Source organism: Parasteatoda tepidariorum, chromosome 4 (assembly GCF_982258835.1).
Source record: "Parasteatoda tepidariorum strain Cologne lab strain chromosome 4, Ptep-v5.0, whole genome shotgun sequence".
Classification (NCBI taxonomy): Eukaryota; Metazoa; Arthropoda; class Arachnida; order Araneae; family Theridiidae; genus Parasteatoda; species Parasteatoda tepidariorum.
The window spans coordinates 98,979,127-99,005,656 of NC_141758.1; the positions used below are offsets into that span (position 1 = coordinate 98,979,127).

General features: G+C 30.3%; 2 protein-coding genes across 4 annotated transcripts in view; one reads left to right on the forward strand and one right to left on the reverse strand.

Annotated features, from left to right (window-relative positions):
• Nucleotides 1–628: 628 nt before the first annotated feature.
• Nucleotides 629–2,368, forward strand: LOC147812071 (E3 SUMO-protein ligase ZBED1-like). Its single transcript, XM_087162319.1, has one exon. It carries the CDS (start codon nt 629–631, stop codon nt 2,366–2,368), a length of 1,740 nt encoding a protein of 579 aa, XP_087018445.1.
• An 8,626-nt stretch (nt 2,369–10,994) lies between these two features.
• Nucleotides 10,995–26,530, reverse strand: part of LOC107449997 (serine/threonine-protein kinase pelle) — a 34,814-nt gene continuing 19,278 nt past the window's right edge. For all 3 annotated transcript variants that reach the window (XM_087161794.1, XM_087161795.1, XM_087161796.1), the window contains 8 exons: nt 24,946–25,057; nt 24,550–24,668; nt 21,056–21,245; nt 19,494–19,559; nt 14,027–14,182; nt 13,886–13,943; nt 12,271–12,442; nt 10,995–11,208 (listed from right to left, as the gene is read on the reverse strand). In XM_087161794.1, the coding sequence (XP_087017920.1) occupies nt 11,022–11,208; nt 12,271–12,442; nt 13,886–13,943; nt 14,027–14,182; nt 19,494–19,559; nt 21,056–21,245; nt 24,550–24,668; nt 24,946–25,057 (1,060 nt within the window). In that variant the 3' untranslated portion in view covers nt 10,995–11,021. The remainder of the gene's footprint in view (nt 11,209–12,270; nt 12,443–13,885; nt 13,944–14,026; nt 14,183–19,493; nt 19,560–21,055; nt 21,246–24,549; nt 24,669–24,945; nt 25,058–26,530) is intronic.

Here is a 26,530-nt window from a genome sequence, read left to right on the forward strand (position 1 = left end):
TTCCCCAAGTGGACAGGGCGGAGGCGTAACCGGCGGATGCGAGGAGAAAGGGATTACGGCGGATCTTTTCGGGGGTTACGGCGGAGGTCTTGTACAAAGGGTGATGGGTGAGGAGGACTCCAATTGCAACCGCAAAGGGGTTTTTTTCGGCTCTTTCTAGCCGACAAAATCAACTTCCCCCGCATCCTGCTGAAAAGATGAAAAGAAAAGCGAAAGTGTTATGCGTTATAATTTAATATTTGGCTGACCTCAGTAATGAGGCCCAGTTGAAATGGCAGTTTCTTCATTTACTGACTTCGGATTTGTCGCGCTTTTGAAATGGGAAGTGGGGGAGGGTATTTTTGCGACAAATCCGGAGTTAAGGGGTAGGAATTTCTTACTTTCCCCTCAATATTCGTTTTCTTTCTGTTTTTAAGCAACTGTTGGAATCAGTTCAGTATCAGTTCTTTGCTCATCTCGATGCTGCGTGTTAAAGAAGCTTATATGTATTCTCGTAAATATTGAAATAATGGAATCGCGTAAGCGCAGCGAAATTTGGACCCATTTCTGCGATCTGGGAGATAATAAAGCCAAATGTTCAATATGTAAAAAAATAATTACATTTTCAAAATCTTCAACGAGTAATTTAATGCGGCATATGAGCTCAAAACATCCATTTACTAAGTTTAAAAGACCAAAACAGACCAATCCAGAGACTGCTATCACTGAAGATTCTCCGACGAACGTAGATTATGAGAACCCAGAAGAGATTCACATGAATGTGGATACTGCAAGTACTTCACATGACACAGAAATCATGCAACAAAGAAAGGTTCAAGGAAATATAGCAAGCTATTTTCCACGTCCAATAAATGTCCCACAAAGGAAACTATTGGACAATCAATTAGTGAAAATGGTATGTAAAGAATACCACCCCCTTTCTATTGTAGAGGATAAAGAATTTAAAAAATTTATTGGGATGCTTAACAATTCCTACAATTTGCCTAGCAGAAAAGTTCTAACAACTAGTTTAATCCCATCTGTTTATGAGAAAACAATGGCTATGATAAAAAGTGAAATATCGGACCCTGGCATAATAGGAGTCGCTTTAACAACAGATGCGTGGACTTCATCGGCAAATCAAAGCTATATAGCAATAACCTCCCATTTTATCGATAGTGAATGTAATTTAAAAACTTTTTTATTGGAATGCTTTGAAATGCCAGAGAGTCACTCTGCAGACAATCTGTGTAGAGAATTTTCACGTGTAGTAAAAAAATGGAACTTATCGAAAATTATTTGTGTAACAACAGACAATGCTGCCAATATGAAAGCAGCTGTTCGTTTATGTCAATGGACTCATGTTTCCTGCTTTGCGCACTCTTTGAACATTGCTGTTCAAGCAGGGCTGAAAGAAGTGGAAAAAATTTTGGATAAAGTTAGAGGAATTGTTGAACATTTCAGGAGGAGCCCAACAGCTTCGGCAAAATTGCTCTCAACATGTACTCAAATGGGACTTCTTCCACTAAAATTGAAGATTGATATAACAACAAGATGGAATTCAACTTATTTTATGTTAATAAGGCTGCAAACAATTAGGGATGCAGTAATTTCAACAATAGCCCTTATTTCACATCCAAAATTAATACAATTTTCAGATGAAGAATGGAACATTTTAAATAAATTAATTGAAATTCTTAAAGTGTTTGAAGAAATTACAACAGAGTTCAGCAGTGAAAAACAAGTAACAATTTCGAAAGTAATAGTAATAAGCAATAGCATTTTTAAATTCCTCAACAAATTATTAATCGATATCACACTCAATAAAGAGATAAAAACCGTTATAGAGAAAATGAAATTAAAATTAATAATATATTCTAATGCAGAGAGATCCGAAACACTAGCTTTATCTACATTGTTAGACCCAAGATTCAAGAAACAAGGTTTCAGTGATGAAATTGCACTTAAAAGAGGTATTGATTCCCTGGCAGAAAAAGCTAGTCGGATTGTGACAGAAGTTATTGAAAATTTTGAGAGTGCGACCGAGCCAAACGAACCAACTCCATCTTCATCTATATGGAATGACTTTGATAGTAAAGTTAAGAAATTGCTGCCAACTAATCCTTTAGCAGCTAGCAGAGTTGAGGTCGACAAATATTTGGAGGAGCCCTTAATTAGAAGAAAGGAGAATCCCCTTTCTTGGTGGAAAGACAGAAAATCTGTTTATCCTCGTCTCTTTCAAATGATGAAAAAATATCTCCCAATTCCAGCCACATCTGTACCCTGTGAAAGACTTTTTTCCAAAAGTGGGCAAATTATCACAGATCGCAGAAATCGATTAAAGCCCTCAAAGGTAACAGAAATTTTGTTTTTAAATTCAAATTTGTAACATAAGTACTGATTCTTCGTTTGATAAAAGTTTAAATAAATTTGGTTTAAAATAAAAAATGATTAAAATAAATTTGCAAGAAACATCAAACATCAAGTTTCGAGAATGTTATAAAAATTCATTCTTGAAGAATTATTTTATATTTATTTCATTTTCGTATTTAACTGCTGTTATAAGTTGAACATGAAATATCAATTTCATATATATGTACATATTTAAGTTTTAGAGGTATATATCATATTCATTGAATAAAAATCATATTCATTGTATTTATTTTTGAAGATTATGCACTATTTTATATTTTCGTTTTCGTATTTAACTGTTCTTATAAGTTGAGCAAAAATTTTATGTATATTGATAAATTTAAGAGGCATTTACCATATTCATTGTATAAAAATTTATGTTAAATTATTGAAAAATATTACTGCTCTTTATAGTAAAAATTTAGTGTTATTTATAAAATTCATTTTTCAAGAATTTTATATATTTTTAATGAGAGAATATTCATCATACTACTTGATATTTATTATCAGTAATTTATTCCAATTTAATGATTTAAAATAAATTTGCAAGAAACATCAAGTTTCGAGAATGTTATAAAAATTTATTCTTGAAGAATAAGAATTATTTTATATTTATCTTATTTTCGTATTTAACTGCTGTTATAAGTTGAACACGAAATATCAAGCATTTATATATATGTACATATTTAAGTTTTAGAGGTATATATCATATTCATTGTATTTATTTTTGAAGATTATGCACTTTTTTATACTTTTTGCTTTTAACTGTTCTTATAAGTTGAGCAAAAATTTCATGTATATTGAAAAATTTAAGAGGCATTTACCATATTCATTGTATGAAAATTTATGCTATATAATTGAAAAATATTACTGCTCTTTATAGTAAAAATTTAGTGTTATTTATAAAATTCATTTTTCAAGAATTTTATATCTTTTTAATGAGAGAATATTCATCATATTACTTGATAATTATTATCAGTAATTTATTCCAATTTAATGATTTAAAATAAATTTGCAAGAAACATCAAGTTTTGAGAATGTTATAAAAATTTATCCTCGAAGAATAAAAACTACTTCATATTTATTTTAGTATTTAACTGCTGTTATAAATTGAATATGAAATTTCAAGCATTTATATATGTATATATATTTACAGGTATATATCATAATTGTATAAAAATTTATGTAAATTAAATGAAGATAACTAGTATATATCAAAAAGTATTAAAATTATATATCACATTGATTCTTTGAGAATTTATGTTAAGTTAATAAAGAAGTTAAGATGTAAAAAAAATTTAGAGTTATTTATCACATTTTATGAATATAAATTTATATTTGTTATGTGAAGAAATTAATTGTATGCATACATATTGTATGTACTACTTGTATATATACTGAAAAATTTTAAAAGTTATTTTCATAATCATGGTATAGGAATTTAAGTTTACTTAATGAAAAAGTGCAACAAGATAATTTGAAGGTATGTCATAGTATTTTTGTATCAATGTGAAAATCTTTAATCAGTTTTATAATCTTTCCATAATAATTTCTTAGCTATATATTTTTTTTTTACATACAGTTAAATTTCAAGAATTCTATATTGTTTGAATGGCTATATCTTTCTGTTACAAATAAAATGAATCATTTTAAAGAAATGTGCATTTCTGAATCAAAAACAAGTTTAACATAAACAACCACAAGAATAAAAAATAGTTAGCAATAGAAATAAATACATCAAGTAATGAAAGTCTAATGAATAAAATTTGCTTTTATTAATCAAAGAAAAATCTTTTATCATTCATAATTTCCACTAATAGGGAGATCTAGAATATACTTTGTGTATAGTCAAATGCAAGACATTTTTTATGGATGACTCAAAATATTTCACTGAAACAGGTACGCAATCAACTTTTAAAAGACTATTATAGGCAATCTTTTTTCAAATCCATGCACTTCTTCTGGAGAAAAAAAAGGAATGATGAAGAACTGGGTATTGAAAGGAATCCGCCTCCTTGGTTTCAAAGTGAGCAGCAGAAATTTGTGCATTTTTTTCTAATGATAAAAATTTCTCCAAATATAGTAAAAAAATTTCAGTCACTTTTTCTTCCAGAAAAGTATAACACTTTTTTAAAATTCCAAAACTTGTTTTTCTTCTTTAAGGAAAAAATACCACTTCTCTTCAGGTTGTTTGTTTTTCAGGTATAGTGATTTCATTGCATTGCCAATACAATTATTTGGGGATGTACATCATAGCAATTGAAACACTAAGAATTTATTTAAAATTTAATTTACACAGAAGTAAAAAAATTTTTTTAAAGAAACTAATAAAACATACATTTTTATGATCAAGCGCGAAAATCAAAATAAGAATGCATTATTCTCAGAGAGATACAGTATTGATACATTTGCTTATAGCTCGCTTTGTAGGCAGCGAGCCAACCACCTTTATTAGACTTTAAAGGGTTATTTCCACTGGAAACAGTAAAAAATGCACGTATTTTTACCTGAATAATGGTTTTGAGTTCCTGATTGGTGAATTTCACGCATGCTAATATGTTTGACCAATCAGGATCTTATTCGCAAACGCAAATATTTTGCATTCAGCGGGAACGGCCCCTAAAAAAAACAGTCCATTCGGATGCGTCAATCGCATATCTGATCACCTTTCAAAATTAAAGGGAACCTGAGTAGTGAATTTTTTTCAAAAATATGTATATTCAATCAAGTTTTCATATTTCCTCGCCCTTTAACAGAGGAGCGATAACAGCATTCGGAGAAAATGCTCTTTAAAGGATTAATCTCTGTATATTAAAAAAATTCGTGGATTTAAGCGAAAATGATAGGGAAATCATTTTGTGGGTACCAAGAACGATCTCAGTTGCATCTTCGAACTTTCTTACATGCAACGATTTCATAGATTTACTAAAAAAAAAGAAAAAAAAAAAAGAATCGAAGAGTCGATTCACAAATCGACTCAATTAAGTGAATCGATTAAAAAGAATCGATTCATTTTAATGAATCGATTGGCACATCACTATATATGACCCTATAATATTCAAAGTCTGTCAGGTATCATACCATAATATACTATAGTAGCCTACAAAACGAAATTACTGTAGACAAATTAGGAGCCCCACAATGTGGCACAATAAATAAGTAGGAATATATTTCAAAGTACGTAAAATAGCCTTAAAATGAAGAAATTTTTGCTTATATACTGCACATATATGGCCCATATCTTCCTGTAATATAAACCTATAACATGCCATCTCAGTCGGGTATGTTCAACAAAGCTTTCCTTCTAAACATTAGGTTGGTCTTTCTATGTGCATAACAGTCAAACCTCGTTAACACGAAATCAGCGGGACTATCATAATTTTTTATGTTAACCAGATATAATCTTATCTGATACAAACAATTTATTACGTACAATAGGCGAGCGCAACGGTCGTATACATCATCTGGAGAGAAGACCTGTTTCTTAACTGTGGCCCTTCTCCCTCCCCTTTTCAGTTGTAAAGGAATGTACAGTCCGCAAAAAAAAAAGATATCACCCTGAATAACTTCCGTTCTAATGATCGGATTTTCACGAACTAAGTGTTAATCTTAATGGTTCTTGGGGGTGACCTCAAATATGCTAATTAATTAGTGCTAACTATTAATTAAGTTACGAAATCAGACACAAAAACGTACTTTCTCTGAATAAAAATATATTTTTTTCTTACATATTTGGATTCTTAACCTTCAAAATATAGGGGGTAGCCGCAGTTTGGTCAGGAGAGCGATTCAAAGTTCGTACCCCTTAATGTTAATTTCACTTTTTACGTTTTTAGTCATATTTTAAAAACTAATAAAGCAATTCGAAGAAAATTTCACCCAGTTATGAAACTCATTTATCCAAAGATAATTTCACGAAAAAAATAATTTTTAATAATTGTTAATTATTTTTTATTATTTAATTAAATTAAGGATGAAAAATTTTTGAATTATAAGGTATGAATTTTTTTATACCATATTAATCTACATATTTTTCAATTGAAAAATCTACAGTTTCAACTGTTTTTATTTATTAGAAGCTGAGAAAAATTAAAATTGTTTTTAAAAAAATAATTTGGCGACAATGAAGAAATGATTAAATGGGGCGATTAATATTAAAATGTGATAAACTTGCGAGGAACTTGACTTCGCGCGCTTAGCATAAAATTTCATTCATATTTTTTTCGCTAATAATCGTTTGCTTATCTTTCATTTTTATTTTTTTAAGCTATAAAATACGATGTTTCTTTTTTAGTCGTCTAAAATTCTATTTGCAATTTAGTAAAGAAATTTGAATAAAACATTTTATTGAATAAAATACATTTTATTCAGAGAATGTGGAGTTTTATAAAAGCATGCTTCTGATAGAATATGATTGTACAACAGATTGTACTTCTTTAATGTGATTATTTTTTAGTTTTCTTTTCTCAATAACTGATAAAATTTCAATATACATACGAATGAATAAATTTGGAATAAAATATTCATCAATTTCTTGAATATATATTTTATAAATATTAATAAAAATACGTAGTCAACATTTTTAAGCATCTCTCACAACATCGCAAATTTCTCAAAATCTTATAGGGTAAACTAACCAATGATGGAATACTTAAGCTTAGCTTGTCTTTAAAAAAAAAATTTCAAAATTTGTAATTTTAGCTAAATGACGTATTTGTTATTAAATGCATGTCGACATATTTGTTATTAAATGCAAATTATGTAAAAAAAAATTTAGATAACTTACATAATATTGTTTTAAGCTTTTGGTGGTTTAAATAATAAGTAGTAAGATAACCAAGTGAAGGAACAGTTCTTAAATTGAATAAACACTAAATTTTCCAGTGAATGAACACTTAATTTTGAGAATGTTTGATGCTCGTTAGGAATCCTTAGGTAACACAGATATCTGTCGCCCTGAAGATGCCTGAATTGACGGATGTTAACACAGGCGGGCATTAGAAAAAAAAAATCTTTTAAGTTTTCGTCCCCCCATTTCAGTATATTAAGGGCCTTACGAGCTCTGTTTAAAAAGAGAGTATAATATCAGATATATATATATATATATATATATATATATATAAGAAAACAAAAATAATCATAGTAGCAGTATTTGGTGGTAAATGTAGCTTATCGTAATTGAAGAATATGCCGTGCGACATTTTATGGTGAATTTGCGAACGTAAGTTTCAGAATGTATCGAAACATGTGGATGCTATTTGCTAATCATCTTTATCCAAAGAAAACCATGTAACGTAAATATCTAGCAAAATGAAGCAATTTTTTAAACAATGAATCATACAATATGCAACATATTATTTCAATATCCTATTCTTGAACATAAAATATTTCAATGTTTTTAAAATGTCACTAAACATTCAGCAATTCATTGAGTTATAGAAAAAAGAAATATCGTAAATTATAGAAAACCTTGTGAATGTGCATTAGAATTACTATACAATCTACATTTTATTTTTCAAGCACTTTTTTTTCCCTTCAAACTTTCATGTCTAGAAGACTCGATTAAAGCTGTAAAAATCATTATCCTTAAAATTTTGTATATAGCTAATTTTGTTTATAGCTAAAATTTTGTATAAGTTATGTTAATTTGATTTTAGTTTGAAATCCTCGAATAAAAATAGCATAATCTAAATAATATCAGATAAAAAGTTCATGTATTTAAATTCTAAAAACTTATAAATCGAGTCAAATTTTCTTTTCAAAGGAGAATAAAATAATTTTTTTTTTTTTTTTTTTTTTGCTTTTTGGACATAAATGAACTTAAAAATTGTCTATTGCCTAGAAACTTTGAGATGTTTTCTATTAACTATTAATTAAACCTCTCAGAGCAATCACAAAACATTATTTCAATTCTTTTACAGTCAGAAATTGGTTGCCTAGCAACCTAGTAAAATTAAGCATTTCTCTTTTGAATCAGTCAATGGGTTATCTTAAAATATTTATTTGCGCAGGCGACTTTTTTTTGGCGGTTTTCTGGACTATCGCCAAATATATAAACCTTTATTGCAACCCAATTTACGACCCAATTGTTTTAAAATTTTGTCTACCCCCTCTAATTCAAGTGTCTAGATTCCAAATATGTAAAAAAAAAAAAATTTTATTCAGAGAAAGTACGTTTTTGTGTCTGATTTCGTAACTTAAATAATAGTTAGCACTAATTAATTAGCATATTTGAGGTCACCCCCAGGAACCATTAAGATTGACACTTAGTTCGTGAAAATCGGATCATTAGAACGAAAGTTATTCAGGGTGATATCTTTTTTTTTTTTGCGGACTGTACAGGGTATTTTCAAATTGCTGACTAATTCCAAGAATTTTTCAAGACTTAACAAAGTTACTATTTTCCCTGACATTAACACAACAATAAATTTAAAAAAAGCATTATAATAACATTAAACGAAATGATAGGTATAACCAAAACTGTTAAACTCAGCATATAGATTTTAAATTCAAAAAACAGAGTAAAGAAAGTCTTAAAGCAATAAAATAGCTTGAAAAAATACAAAAGCAAATAATTTTTTTCTCCAGAATTACATTCTAAAGATACTTTTCTTGTTCATTGGAAAAGAAGGACATACTTCGGATTTTTCTGCTTTCATTTCAGAATAAAATAATTCGCCAATGACTGGCTTGCTTGCTTCAGCTAGAATTTTAAATTGATAAAATAAATTTTTAAAAAATTCTGAAATCTCCGAAGTTTAAAAGATAATTCGCTCTAGAAATTATGTTTTTTCTTTCATTTTTTAAAAGAACACAATAAAAACATAATGTATTTTAATCAAATATGACTGAGTGGGGATTTTGTAACAAATTCAGATATTCGGAACACCAAGAAATTGGAGGGGTGGGAGGGTAAATTCCATTTTAAAAATTAGATTTTTCGGCCACCTAAATCCGTGACTTTTCAATGTAGTTTTCAGTTCCATATAGTTTCCCAACTTAAAAAGATTTTAATCTATTTACTATGACAATTAAATATGAAAAATATTAAGAAAAGGAAAAATATTAAACACATTATAGGTATAAGCACATTATAGGTTTTTTAATATAATTCAATGAAATTAAAAATATAAATAAATACAGTGAAACTCTAATATTTTATATGTCATATTTTATTTATTTTGAAAATAATTTTTTTAACATACAAACATTTATTTAACAACACACATAAAAAATAACATTTATTTATAAAATAAATTTCTTTTCATACACTCTAGATTATAAGCATAACCACTTTAAGGTTTTTGCCGCCTAAAAGGTTCTTTTGAATTTATGGCGTCATCAACTGCGATGGAAATGAATAATTTAGAGTGGATCATTGGTGGGTTATTTTGATGTGATGCCATTGTAGGTATTGCATATTTCGCAGCTTTTAAACGTCCTTTATTTCATAAATTTAAATTTTTTCTTAACCACTTTTTAAATAAATCAGTTAATTTATTTTTATAAAGGACAAATATTAATTATATAATATTAAGTATAACTAATTATAATTTAATATCATAAGTGAGTATCAAAATCTATTCTTCCTTTAACAAATATAACTAATGGCGGCCACTTGTGTCTATTTCCCGTTAGCCTCAGAAATGCTACTCAATTATCGTTACTCAGTGGGCACATGTGTGTAAGCCACGGCAGTCGAGTAGCATCATCCAGGTCATTCAACCACAAACCCGTTTATAGGGCGGGTTACATTCACTCAGAAGAAAGGGCATAGGACAGAGAGAGAGAGAGAGAGAGTTATATCCATGCCTACAGTGGGATTTGACCCCACAGCCAATAGTCCAGTACAGTAACCAATAGACCAGTGACCGGCACAAACAATGTAATTAGATTTAATTTCCAACGACTTTATTTTTGAAACTCTTCCCTAAATTTTGGTTACACATTAACTTGTAATTTGTTAATGTTATCTCTCAGTCCAAGCATTAGATATATTTAAAAAAAATCATATTATTACATTTGTTCTCTTTAGCAATAGTCACGCTAAAAACTTTGTCCAGCTGAAAAAAATGATATTAGCTCCTGAAGAGTATATCTTAGAATGGCGCCATTGCATAGCCTGATTTATCATAAGGCTAGAGAGGCCCAGGCTGTTACAAATAATTTCTTATTCTGTTTTTCCTTAAGAATTATCAATTAGAATTATGAGTTGACAAAGATTGATATAAATATAAGCTCAAATTTACTAATATATCGTAATTTATTATATGTCATAAATAGTTTAAAAACACTTCATAATTAAACAATAGGTAAGTTTTGTTTAAAGTAACTTCATTTTGCTTTTGCAATCAAAATATAAAAAGCTAACCTTAACAAATTTTGGTTTGAATTTAATAATCAAATAATTCTAGGTATGTCCAATATGAACGGAAAAATTAATTACTGCAAGTAAAATAATTTGATACATTAATTAAAAGCAACTAAGTACATCATATTCAAGAAGTAGTAATTATAGTAACGGTCTTGTCTAGAGTATCTGAAACTTTTAAAAAATAAAAGCTTCAGATTTGCTGGACAATGGTTTTTATAGAAAAAAAAAAAGAAAACAAAAAGCAGTGTTTTAGCAATTAAGAAAAGGAGTAACTTGAGGAGTTTGAAATATAAGAGTCTTGAGGAGATGAGTCATCACTCATTTCAGATACTTGCAATTGCAAAACTGTCAACAAAGGCAGGGGTGCCACTGGATTACTCTCAGTAGGAGGCTTCTGCTGGTTATTAATTGCTGATGATGAAGCCTCATTATTATTGGTAGAACTAAAAAGAAAAAAATAGGTTGAATGCATATCGTTAGTTAATTATAGACACAAAAGCTTTTAATATGTAATCAGAAATGAATTAACACAATTAATTTATTTTTTATTTTATTTTATAACAGTCGTTGAACAGCCGACCCAGTTTTATGGGTTTACGACAACTAATGTTCAACTCCGTAGCCTTATAATTTTGAACCCAATCCAGAAAACAAGGGAACTCCTAGATCAAGTATTGTGAAAAATTTGCCTTCGTAGAAGACTTTTTGACGAAACTAACCCACATTTGCATTACATGGGGAGGAAAACCACGAAAACCTCCCATGGTTAGCCAGACAACAAGGGGACTCTAACACTGAGGATAACACAATTAATTAAAAAGATTAACACATTACACCTTAAGAGTTATTTTTTCATTAAATTTACTTTTATTAAATTCTTCAACTATTGTCGTTTCACCGTGCCGAAATTTTCAGATTTATACAATTTAACTAGAAAGTTATTTTTAAATAATATAATAAAAAATATTTTCAAATAATTCTGGCCAAGTCCAAATTTATTACGGGAAAAAAACAAAATACAATTATTTATTTATTATACTCAAGTGATTAAGAAATATTAAGGATTTTACAAACAAATGTGGCTCAGGGGATAGAGTGCTCGCCTCCCAATGAGGTGAACTGGGTTCGATCCCAGTGACAGCTGGTCGATTTCAATTCCGCACCCGGCTTGCACCTACTACAGTGCTGACATAAAATATCCTCAGTGGTAGAAGGATCATGGGTTAGACTCCCCTTGCAGTCAGACTAACTGTGGGAGGTTCTCGTGGTCTTTTTCTCCATGTAACGCAAATGCGGATTAGTTCCATCGAAAAGTCCTCCACGAAGGCAAATTTCTGAAAATACTGGATTCAGGAGTTCCCTTGTCTTCTGAATTAGGTTCAAAATTACAAGGCTGCGTAGTTGGACATTAGTAATCGTAAACCCAAACATTGGGTCGACTGTTCAACGATGGTTATAAAATAAAATAAAATGAAGAAAATGAATAATAATGAAACAGTTATTACCACTGTGTGTTTTCCTTTGCAAGATCACCACCTCTTTCTGAGATGCTCTGGTCTCCTTTAGGCACTGTGTGGTTGACATCATTCTGTAGGTCATAGAAACGCTGAATATCAAGAGGAGATAAATCTGCTTCCATGAAAGATTTGATTGAAGCACCCTTCTCATTTGATAAGCCTATAAGAAGAGCAGTAGTGTTACTTAAAATAAGTTTATCTAATCACCCCTCGCAGGAAGTTCTGTTAGCATGTGCTCTACAAAAACATCAGAATATATTTAGGACTATTCATCTTGCAAGGATAGATGAAAGCTTACCACGCCTGATTTCTGGCCTGAGTTGTCTTTACCCCATAATGTTTGTCTGAAAGCAGAATGGGAGAATACTTTAAGACAGGGGTGGTCAACCTGCGGCTCACGAGCCACACGCGGCTGTTTGAAGGATTATTTGTGGCTCTCAATAAATGCACCCGAGTTCCCTTTTCTTTTTCGTGCTATTATATTTTAATATTTTTCTGAACCCATTTGAAATTAACATAATTCAAGGTGAGTGTTCCTTTTCCAATGTAATTATGACCAAAAAAGCATCTGAAGAATTAGAATTAATAGAGATGCAAGACGATCAAGCTTTGTAATTAAAATATAAGTCGAGATCGATTACTGAATTTTGGAAATTTGTACCAGAATCGAAGTATCCTGAATTGAAAAAGGCTGCTTGTCTAATTATTTCAATATTCTGAACAACGTACTTATGAGAATCATTTTATTCCACTTTAAAGTTCATGATATCCAAACACCAATCAGTAATAACTAACCAGCATCTTAAAGAATTACTGAGAAGTGCTGTCACCAATTATTCACCAAATGTTAAAGAATTGTCAAGAGAAGTAAAATAAATGTGTTTAATATTTAACGAAAAATTTCTAATTTTGGAAAATAGCTCGACTATTAAAGAGCTTGGCCACTCCTGATTTAAGATACTTAGGCCTATCCATCTAGCAAGGATAGACAAAAACTTACTAAGCCTAAGTGAACTAGAATTTGGAAACTACAGGTCCATAGTACCCAGAACTACATAGTACCAGTTTAGTATAGCTGGATTATCATTCTTAAATATTCCATAGATTTAGCATTTAGAGGTAATCATTTTTTAAAAGATGAAAATAAGAAACAAAATTCTCTGTATTTTTTCTGTTTGTAAAGAGAAAATCAAAATTTTCTTCATTTTCCCTGCTATTTTAGGTGATTTTTAAATTCCAAGTTTTCCCAGTGGAGTGACAACCCTGAATAAAGTGAAATTTGATAATTGAAATTAATCTGACTTATGCAAAAAGTGTTAATTTTTAAATTTGTTAACTTTTGAATGAACAAAACAAAATTCAATATTTTTTACAGATTTGACTTCCCTTAGCACTTATTTTCAGAAAATAAATTTCTTCAGAATATCAGAATATTTCAGAAGATCAGATATCAGAAGTGCAGAATATCTTAAAGACCCTTAAAGTAAGAAGGAAACTAGCAAATCTATATAAAGCAAATTTGAGAAGGAAGCAACAGAGAAAAAAATATTTTTTTTAAACTTAAAAATCATAAATAAAACAGAAAAAATTCAAAAATACTAACGTCTTATTTTTTCTTGTTTAAACATTTCTTCCCTGATTTTTTCAAATTGCTCCAATACCTGGTAAACATAACAAAATTACTATCTGTTACAAATAATTGATAAAATTTAAAAAAAAAAAAACATTTGAATTTTAACCATACTTCTTGCATAGGAGGGCGTTTTCTCTTTTCTTCACTGCTGCATTTCATACCTATTTGGATGAGCTCTCGAAACCATATCATGTTTTCCTCGCCAGCCTTCGTGTCCCTCAGAGCGTCCAAATGGCCAGACTTATCACTTATTCTCACATGATCAGCCTTTTAACAAATAATAAGATTACATATATATGGGAAGTCAAATAAGTTCTCAAAACAACTTTGTGACATGTAATACCTGCCAACATTGGAGACATAAAATAACGGAGATTTTATTAGCGACATAATAGTAAATGAGTAAAGTTTTGATACATCATGCATAATCAAGTAAGTCAAAATTGGAAATAATATAAGCACTTACATTTAGCGAAGTAATGTATATAAATCTTAATCTAAAGAATATTTTTTAAAAACCATTATTTATAATTATTTAAAGTATTTTATTTTATAACCATCGTTGAACAGTCAACCCAATCTTGGGTTTATGACTACCAATGTTCAACTCTGTAGCCTTGTAATTTTGAACCCTATACAGAAGGCAAGGGAACTCCTGGATCAAGTATTGGGAGAAATTTGTCTTCGTGGACTTTTTGATGGAATTAATCTGCATTTGTGTTACATGGAGAGAAAAACCTTCCACGGTTAGCCTGATGGCAAAGGGATTCTAACCTGCGATTCCGTCTACAACTGAGGATATTTTACATCAGCACTAAGGTTGGTGCAAGCTGGATGTGGAATTTGTATCGACCACTAATCCCTGGAATTTGAATCCAGTTCACCTCATTAGAAAGTAATCGGTCTTCCTTCTGAGCCATCTGGGTTCGAGTTAAACTATTAACACTCAACATACTGCAGTAATTATTAACAATAGCACCATCTGTTGAGGAATATGTGAAGTATTTTTGTCATCAATGGATATTTTATCATTCTTTTTTTAAATTTCTTCAACAAATACGGAGAATTTGAGAATATGTGCGTAAACAGGAGATAAATAAATACAGGAGTCTTCGTTAAAAACAAGATACTTGGCAGGTATGGGCATGGTAAAAGGTATGATGCTTTTATTAATAACAAAATAAACATTATGTCTGGAGGGATTCTATTTTTTAATTATTTTTTTTACAAGCTTTAGTTTTACCCTCAAAAGTAGAACAAGAAGCATCCGTAGAAATTTCTTCTCACTCTATAATTAGAAATCCAGATTAGCAGTCACCAATGGGAGATCATTACATAAGAAACAGCTATCAAAATACGAACCATTAGTCTCCAAAATTTTCGAGCCTGTTACAGATTTGAGACGATTCCAGTGTAAATCGTCTTATTTTAATCTTACTGAATTAGACCCAATTTATTGTTGCTTTAACTTTAATGTAATTATGTATGCTATGAGAAAAATCTGCCATTGTTTAGATTGGTAAAGTTAAAAAAATAAATAAATAAAAGAATATGTGAACACATGCACCGGATTTTTATTTGTTTTAAAACAATAGCTTTAAAAAGATCCATTTTTTAAAAATCTTCTTACCTATTGATAAATGACAATTTTTGATATGAGTTTTTAAATTTAAATATTTTTCCAGAAATACATATTCATTAAACTGTATGAAATTAAAGACAGCTCATGGATTTATTTCAATGCATTTACTATAGTTAAATATATTCTTAATATTATTTGGTGATTATTAATAATGACAAAAACAATTGCACAGAAAATTATTGTATTTAACTTTCTTGGTAATCTGTAAGTCTGAGAAATTCTGATAGATCATTCAGTTTAACCAACTTAATAAGTTATTATTAATAATTACCGGTGAATATTAACAATACCAGATTAATTACATGGACCATAACATATATATTTATAGGAGAAAAAACATATATATGGCCCATTCCATGATTTGCTATACCAAGGGGGTAAAATTTCAAACTAACAAATTGATAAAAATAATGGCTCATTCTAATGTAAAAAAAGTTGAATTTTTCAAATTTGCTAATGATTTGGATCAAAAAAATTTATTAATACACTAAAATTTACTATTTTATTACACTATTTGTTTCACGATTTCTAATATGATTTGAACAGTCACCAATTTTTTTACTTTAAGATGATAAATATATTAAAATGATTAAAACTGGAGTTAAAAAATAATGTTATGGAATGTTTCAAAGGTAAAACACATGGTCTATTTAATTAAAAAAAGTTTTTTAAATATGTTTACCAGTGGGAAAAGAAAAACACTTTTTGATAGTCACACACGTCACATTCACTTTAAAAAGTTAATATAAAACATTAATGTGTGTGAGTATTAACTAAAAAACTTAGTTTATAAATTAGTGTGCATCAAGATGGCTAAATCTATCAGGACTTTTTATTTTGTTACATATTTTACACTTTAAAATTAAATTTTAAAATGTCACACACGTCACATTGTGACGTGTGTGACAATTGTGATATGTGTGATTTTCAATTTAAAAAGCTTACAAGAATACATTATTTTATATAAAACAGAGAATACTGAAAAATAGTTTTAAAATTTAATAAACCTACATCATTTGGCAACTATTTTTAAAAATGGCAACACCCTCACTCAACTTCTAGTAGCTATTTCGCAATTACTTTAAAGTTATTGCATTCACATTTTTTAAAGTTTTGCCTTTTAAAAAAGTATTTGTGAAAATGGCTGCACAAAATTATGTTTATAAATAATGGATATAAATTATGAATTTAAAATTGGCAACAGAAAATTATGAATTTAAAACTGGCAACACTAACTAGAACACTCACTAGAAATTCTAATTTTACCTGAGCACATGTTTAAATTATTCTCTAGCTACATACAAATTAAAGATTTTGATTAAATATTTTAAAAGTTTATTCATTTAAAGAAATTGGATTAAATTTGAGAGTTTTAAAATCATGGATGAAAAGAAACCAATGTCAGCAGCAGAAAGAAAAAGAAAATCCAGAGCTAAAAAGAAAGCAAGTGATCCTGAATACCAGACAAAAGAAAATAAACGAATTGAAGCAATCAGAAAAAATAGGATACAGGGTATGAATGCACAACAAAAAAAAGCACATAAGCTTAAAGCAGCAATGCGTAAGAGGAAAAGTAGAGCTAAAAAGAATGAAGATGATGTTGTAAAAAATGATGATTCTAAAGAAATTAGCATTTCTAAATCTCCTTATAGAAAACCTCAAGCACTTGGAAAAGCTATTAAAAAAACTGTGAGAGCACTTCCTTTTTCTCCCAGAAAGCGTGAAGCAGTTGTACATGGACTTGCTAAATATGTTGGACTAAAAATAATCAATAAATTCGAAACACAGCTTCATGGCAACAGCTTAGCAGAAGAAACTGTAAATCAAATTAAAAATTTTTACTTTCGTAGTGATGTTGTGTATACTATGCCTGGAATGAATGATGAGATTACTGTATATAATAGTGGTAGGAAAGTTAAGCTGAGGAAGTATTACTTAACAATGTATCTGAGAGAAGCCTATAGCTTATTTAAAATGGAGAATGATAACCTGGAAGTCGGATTTTCGAAGTTCTGCTTCCTAAGACCGCCAAACGTTTTGCTTTTGCATGAAACACCTGCAGATCAATGTAAGTGCAAGATTCATGAAAACTTTATTCTTAAGTTAAAGGCTTTGAAAATCAATTACAGCAACGAATGGTGGCAAAGTATCTTGTGTGATACAGAACAAAATTCACTTTGTTGGCAAGGCCAGTGCAATGAGTGCAAAGATGGCAGAAAGTTTCCAGAACAAGTTCTATCTGACAGGCAAAAACCTGTACAGTGGTATAATTGGAAAACACAGAAATGTGAAGAGAGGACAGTTCTAAAGAAAGTACTGGAAGAGGGCTGTGTAGAACAGCTAATTGATTTAGTATTGGAAGATTTTGGCAAAATGCGAGACCATACAAATATTAAGAGAATTCAAGCAAGTGAATTTCAAGCTGATCAAAAAGATAAAAGGAAACGAGTCTTGCAGATAGATTTTGCCATGTCATATTCAGCAGAATATCAGCATGAAGTACAATCTGCATTGTGGAGCAGAGCAAGTGTTACACTGTTCACAGCAGCAGTCATCTATGATAGTAAATGTCAAACATACTTAATATGTTCAGATGCACTTAATAAGGACAAAGATACCATATCATGCTTCTTGCTCCACTTGTATGAAAAGTTAGAGAAAAGAAAAGATTCAATTCAACCGGAAGTGGATGTTATATGGAGTGATGGGCCATCAAGCGAATTTAAGAATCGCTTTATGGTAAAATTACTAAAAGTGCTCTCTGCTAAATACTCTAGACCTTTCCGATGGAAGTATTTTGCCACTTCACATGGTAAAGGAATAGTGGATGGAATTGGTGGCTCTGCTAAATCTCTAGTTCGGCAGCGGGTTATGAGTTGCTGTGATAAAGCAATTGTAGTTCAGAGTGCACAAGATTTTGCTAACGTTGCTGCGGAACTAATGCCAAAGACTCAGGTATTTTATATATCGCAAGCAGAAATTACTAAAAAGTCAATTTCAATGTCACTATGGAATGAAGAAGTACTTCAAGTAACAGGCATCAAACAGATCCATGTAATTGAATGTTCCTCTGAAGGAAATATTAAACTTCTTAAGTCAGCACGAAGTAATGAATGTGAAACCTACAGTGAAGGAGATTGGGTGCTTGTGACTTATGACGCAGAAAAGTATCCTGGTGAAGTGAAAACTGTAAAAACAGAAGAAATTGAAGTCTCTTGTATGATTAGATCTGGAAAGTACTGGAAATGGCCAAGAAACCCTGACATTGCCCACTATACATTTGGCAATGTAATTGGAAAACTTGATCCTCCGATTCCAGCTACTTCACGTGGACAATTTTACTTTGAGAAACTATAAATTACAATATTCTTATTTAAAAATATGCTGCTAAACCTTATTTTACCTATTTTACTCAATTAATTTGTAAGTTTTTCCTATTGCCTAAGTTTCATAATAAATAATTTTATAACTATTTGCACGTGTCACACACGTCACAATTGAAGTCACACACGTCACAAGCATTTTTTTTTTTTAATTAAATATGCATGACTTGAAATAATAAAACAGTGATTGATAGAAATTATATGAAGTATCTATTACCCATTTAAATTAAAATAAATATTATATATCAATATAAATCACAGAAAAAATTTAATTTGCAGATCAACCTGAAAATTTTCCTTACAAAATCGTCACACACGTCACATGACTTTAAAGTCGTTTTCTATTTAAAGCAAAAACTAAAACTAAATGCTTTTTACACTAAAATGTCCTGTCACTCATGCATAACAAAACCATATTAACAAGCTTTTCCCATCAATTTTAGGAGAGGGTATTTTTATTGTAAAACATTGTAAAGTGACTCCGAATGTCACACACGTCACTATGGAATGGGCCATTTGCAGATAATGTAATCTAACATGTAAGTTCACATACCAATCTTTTTCCTTCCAATCGTTTCGGGTCAAAAGGACGTAATCCTGTGGCTATTTCTAATAAAACCTAAAAAAAAATAATAACTTCAATAAATGAAACTTTAGATTTAGCTAGAACTATTTTCTGAAGTTCAAGAGTAAACCATAGCCATTTACACTATTTTTGTGTTATTCTAGATCTACACTAACTTATAAAATGGAATTGCTCATGATTGACTTTTACCGTACGACAAAACTTTTTGTGCAAAGAGTGAACCATAGCCTGTTACTGTACTTTTTTTGTTATACTAGATCTACACTGACTAATAAAACGCAATTGCTTATGGTTGACTCTTAGCGAAAGTTCAATCAAAATGTACTTCTTGTGCCAATGGTGAACAAAAAGTGAACATACTCAATCAATACCTATAATGAGTTAGAGGAAAAAAAGCAAGATATGAAAACAATTAATGTGACCTTTTAAATGCAAAAAAATAAAAGTTTTGCAGAAGTTATATTCACTGCCTTCATCAAAAGTGAACAAGTATGATATTTGGTGGAAAAGAAGCAACGGAAACAAATTAAATTTATAGGCAACTTATTCACCTATTATATAGTAAAGCCCTGCACTTTATCAAAGTAGATGAATATTGAAAGTTTAAAAGAAAAGCTGGGCTTAAAACTTATTGATTAAACCGATAATAGATTATTGATTTTTGCTCTCATATCTGAGTTAAGCTTTAGTTGTTTAATTTTATTGAATAGTTCTACAGTCATAGTAAGAAACGTTTTTTTCAAAGAAAAAAATGCCAATATTTTCATTATTTCAGTTAAGTTTACGAAATTTTGTGCAGTTATTTCATAAGATGATCAACCTAATTGGCATGACGTACAAGCCTATCGCTTTATTTTTTAGCATAGAGTGTTCAAAAACGTTATTTTTTGTTCTTAATTTATTGGTGGTCCCTCAAACCTCTTAAGAGTTTTAAACATTGATATGTACGAGGAATCACCTGACCTAAACACTAAAACTAAGTAATTCTACTATTATTTCTTGAGAAATATGAAAAAATTAGTTAGAAGTACAGAAGTGTTACCATTATTTTGTCCAACCCCTGTAACAAATTAAAAAAAGAATAATATTCCTTTGAAATTTTTAGAAACAGGTTTTCAACAAAGCTTGAATAGTTGCGAAAGACTTGATTCTGAACACACTTAGAATGTGCTGCTTTTAAGCGGTAGTCTAAAAGAAATAAATTTCAAAAAACTGAAAAAGTGGAATCCGACTGACACTCTTAATCATTCAGTACATAATATTTGAGGCATGCCAAAATGATACTCTTGGGGTTTAATTAATCCTTGTTTGAGAATTTGTGTTTCTCTAATCCATGTTAGATCAACAAATCTTCATTTTTGAGTTGCATAATTCAATTTAATATTTGCACGCTCCATAACAGAAAATAATAAGAAAAATAGGCATTAACGTTACACTATTTGAATTGAACCACTAAACCCCAAGAATATCGTATTTCACAAATAATTTTATCATACTGATAATATTAAAATGTAAATAAGATTACATACAATTCCATAGCTGAAAATATCAACTTGTGGTGATAAGTGTCGGTGGCGCAAGTACTCTGATGGCAAATAACATTCAGTGCCATGAACACTGGAAACCTTCACGTGGGTATCCTCACATCCCGGCCCTTCTCTAGTCAGACCAAAATCTCCGATTTTCGCATCCATATTACCATCCAGCAAAATATTGGCACTGCAAAAGACAACATGATGTTATTTCTCAAACTAATTAAAAACATAAAGTTTATTTTTAAAATGATGTTCGCTTAGCAATTCAAAATGCTGGAAAAAACCTATGGGCTTTCCAAATGCAACAGAACTTATACAGCAAATTTTTTCCCCCAAGTGGCAGAAATCACTACTGCTATTGTTTGATAACACTTAAATATTTTCCCAATTAGTTGCTTCAAGCCTTTTAGCTTTGACCAGAAGATAAAGAACTACAATTCTGACATGCAATTGAAAAAAACAATGTAAGTGCTTCTCAATAGATTCCAATTAATACACTTGAACTTGATGGTGAAATACACAAAAAGTAAAATTCGCATTAAGGGGTCAAAACTGTGGACCGTTCTCCTGACCAAATTATTGTGACCATATTTCTTAGATTACAGCTTTGTGGGTAAGAAATCTGAATCCATTGAGGAAAAGTTCTGTTTATTCAAAGGAGATTCGTTTTTGTGCCTGACTCCGTAACTTAAAATATTGTCTGCACTTATTAATTAACATACTTGAGGGCACCCCTTAAACCATTGAGTGCTAGAACATGAAGATCTGATCATTAGGTCAAAAGTAATTCAGGGTGGTCTGGTTTTTTTGGCGCAATGTACAACATAGATATGATGATTTAAGCTCATACTGTAAACCTATATTTTTATTACTTGTAATCACTATTACATGCACTTGTGAAAACCTGTAATCGTTTAGCGATGTGATTACGATTAGTCAGGCACATATGTAGTCATAGATTACATAGCGGTAATTGCCTGTACTTAGTTACTGTAACCAACACCTAACTCGGCCCCGACCTCAAAATTGTGGCCTTTTTCCAGTTTAGTCTCTAAATTTATGTCAAAAACTGAAAACACAGAGTTTTGGCTTTGTCTATTTTCATAAACACACATTTCAAAATTTGTCAATTTTTCTAAACATGCATTTCGAACTCCGTCTATATTCGTAATCATGCATTTTGAGCTCTGTCTATTTCTGCATACACACATTTAAAGCTATGTTCAGTTTAGTAAATACAATTTTGAGCTTTGCTCATTTTCATACACAGGCATTTTGAGCTATGCTCATTTTCATAAACAAAAATTTTGAGCTATGTCCACGTTCGCAAACACGTATTGTGCGCTTTGACTATTTTGTTAAACACATTTCAACAGGGTTCCCACTCTATGATGAGATTGAAATTCAAGGACTTTTCAAGGACCTCAACAAAATTTTCAAGGACCTTAATCTAAGACCAATTTTAAAAATTATTCTCCTCTATTTTACTAGAAGCAACAATGCTTGTTGTGGCAATAATTAATTTCAAATATAATACCTAAATGCTTTGCCTATATAGAGAGAAGAGAGTATATGTATTATGGACAAAAACTTATATTTTTTTAAAAACAACCCTACTGGTTTTACATATTAATTCACAAAATCATTTTCAGCACAATCTATAACTAATGGTAATGAGGTGTTAATGGTGAAATCCTTTAATCCTGTGTATTTCCATGTGAAGGCTGCATGAAAGACAGAGCTAAATCTTAGGTATTCCATATTCCATGACTATTCCATAACCCCCTCCTCTCCTCTATTAAACATCGTTTCTGAAATTATTCATCCATAATTTACACAACCTTCTCTAAATGTTATGCAGCAACAATTCTTTCTGAAAATAAAAATTAGAAGGAACATATCCCATTTTCACCATGTTTAAAAGCATTATTCGTTATGTGTAATCCACAACTGCCAATGAATATGACCTGGTGGGAATATTTCTCCTTTAATTCACACTGAAGCTTCTAATAGAATTTTCAATTGACATAGGGTCCATCCATGGATAATTGAAGTATTTTAGAGAGCTTTTAACCATCATCCATGCATTTGTAAAAAGAGGATAAAATATTTTCTGCAGTTCCATGACCCATAAATTGGGAGGTAAGATACTTAGTGCAAACTTTATTATCAATTCCCTACCATAATGTCCATCTGCTTAGATTGTAGAGACTGATTTAACGTCTCATCAAAGAGTACAGTGTAGCAATCAACATTCTTCAGCTCATTTATAAGAATCCCTTTGAAGTATAGTGCCAATCCAAAGGAGCCCAAATAGGCTCACTTTGTGGCACTACAAAAAAATTGTCTTGCTATACAGCTATCAGCAAACATTTTGGAGAACAATTTACTAATCCCTTCACAGGAGTTACATGAATAATTACTAGTGATGCACTTCAGACTCCAGAGAATTTCAGCATCAAGCACATTCCTTTTGACCAGATAAGAAGACAATGTTACCTCTGCCACTGAAGTTTCTGTTTCACATGGGGCACACGATGTTGAAGGAGTATTTACACCAGATGAATTAGATGTTCATGTCTTTGGAAAAAGAGAACTCAGGGCATGAGACTGCTTTTTTGTTTTACCTTTCTTTGATGTGTGATTTCAGAGCAGATTCTTCCATTTTCGCGATATCGATCTCCTTCATGCATAATTGGCACTTGGCTCTGAACTTCTTTTCGGGCATCGATAAAATCCATTCTTTATAAGCTTGATTATCAATCCATTGGGGATTAAAATAGCACTTCCCAGGCATAACTAGTCTAAACTACATAACACAAATACGAAGCCGTGCCTTTGCGAATACGCTTTACAATAAAGTTTTGAAATGACGCAAACGTAAGGACAAGTGCGGATGGTAAAACGGCAAATTTATTGAAAACTACAAGGTACATATTGTTACGAAATTCGAGAGTATTCCAGTTTCGATAAGAAAAAAAGAAGATCTAAGCATATGCGACAGAAGATAAAGTGGAGTCTCGCCCCGAACGCATTGATTGTCTGGTGTGCTCCGCGCGCTTGGCAGACACCAAGACGCTAGGCCCGGTTAGAAACGGTGGCGTTAAAAACCACATGAGAGAGCTCGGGAACAAAACAGAAAGATCCGTGGGTGTTTTATAAAAAGGGCCGCCGGCAGTATTGGACAAATTCAAGGACCTATCAAGTTTTTCAAGGACCTAAGACGTTTTTCAAGCACTTTCAAGGACCTAAATTTAGCAACAAAAAAAATTCAAGGACTTTCAAGGACCGTGGGAACCCTGTTCAACCTTCGTCTACTTTCATAGTCACGCATTTTGAACTATGTCCATTTTCGAAAACATGTATTTCAGATTTAAAAATTCCCTGATGAAGTATTGTATTGTAACAAGACATTGAAAGAAATGTATTATCCTCTAAAAAAAGTAAAACATTACCATAAGTGAATGCATACAAAAACTAAAAATTACCTCTTGATATCGCCATGACAAAGTGGTTTACCAGGTGTGGTGTGCAAATAATTTAAACCTTTTGTTACGCATTCTGCTATATGACTTCTTTGAGACCAGGTCAGGGCAGGGGTTTTATTCTTTACAAATAAAAAAGCAAAAATAGTTAATACTCAGATAACAAATAATTACACACAGCATACACAGAGTAATTACAAAAAAATTATAGTAATTCAGTGCAGAGCCTGTTGTTATTCAATTAATGTGAGAAAGGGATTGTACATTGCGGTAAACAGTGGTATCAGTGGACTAATTTTCAAAATTTCTTTAGGCATTTTTAAAGGGCAAACTTTTTCATTAGTCCTCTGATTCAGAATCACATTTAGGGATGATTAAAAGAATCTAAACGAAGAATACCTTGAACAACCTGTCTTCTAAGGATCCATTAACCATGAGCTGGTAAACTAGGCAAGGATTTTCACCATCCAGTGAAACAGCATACAAAGGTAATATATGGTCAAAACGACAGCTAAGGAACAAATTAAAATAAACTTTAAAAAAAAAGTATAAGAAAATAATCTCATAGTTACTTAAAAAGACTGAACTATTCTAACATGCTTTACAGGGCTACTATACTTTTTGCAAAATATTTAATAATAAATAGAAGGCATTAAAATACTACAACTTTCAGAATTTTGCTGAATTTTTTAAAGAATTTAAATATCTCACTTATTATTCATTACACTGAACTGGTAAAGATGTGTTGTAAATTAGGCAGAAAAGGAATACATAGATAAAATCATATCAAACACGTAAACTAGTGAATTGTAATGAACCATTGTTAATTTCATCTCATCATAAAGATTAAAATGTAGAAATCACATTAAATTTCATTTTAAAAAATTGATTGGAAAAAGTTCCCTTTTTTTAAGACAATAATCCACATTTTTTTAAATTTTTAATTGAGTTCAATGCTTTTTTCATCAAATACTCAACAAAAAAAGGGTTTCATTAATTTTGACAAAATAAAGTATTGCAATTAAAAATTTTTGTCAAAATTAATCTATTATATGGTCTCTTCCTTTAATTTACTATTTAAAAAAATGTAACCTAAGTTGGGCACCCAAAACAGCAGTGGCAGTGTACTAATATTTTTTTTAAATGTGAAGATATTTTAAAAAATGCTGTTTTGAAGATAAAATAGAAAATGTGCATAAAATTGGTCAAATAGTTCTCAAAAATGAAGTTTTTTTCTTCTTTTTCGCAACAATTGTGGATTTTTTTGTTCCTATGGAAATTTTTTTAAATTATATCTCAATTTTTTTTTAGCAAAATACAAATATAATTAGCAAATTAAAATAATTTTTTTATAGATTCTGTTAAAAAAATTTTTTTTTTCAAATTTTAACTTATTTTGAAAATTTTTATTCAGAATTGAAGGACAAAATCTGTCCAGTTTATTTTGGTTCAAAACCGATTTCTGTCTTTTTCAGGATTAAAGAAAGGCATCCATGTAGTCTAAAATATAATAAAAATTCCTTTTACAGATTTTTACGCTCTTACAAGAGAAGAAGCATAGAAATTATCAACCCATAAAAAAATAAAATGAAGTAAAATACAAAAATATGTAAACAAAATAATTTTAAAAAATAAAAATAACTAAAAATATGTTGTTATTTTTGAAAGATTTTGGTGAAATTTTTATTAAAAAAATTTCATAGAGAAGTAAGTATCTTCAATGGAGCTATTATATTACAAAGCACAGGTTAAAAGAAAGACTAGAAAGAACCAACACACATAATTATTACACAGTTTAAAATTTTTTTTAAAAAACTATAATACAGTGAACTTCGGCTACAATGACAACCACTAGTAAAAAAACTCCTTCTACTACAATAGTAATCCAATGCTCATCCAATGTTTTTTCACTATTCGTTTTATACTTTTTTTACCTTACTAATATAATGTCAATTATATAAATGACATTGTTCAGATTTCAATA

What these genes read in the sequence shown, in the direction of transcription:
- LOC147812071 (XM_087162319.1), top strand. Translation starts at nt 629, where the DNA reads ATGCGGCATATGAGCTCAAAACATCCATTTACTAAGTTTAAAAGACCA.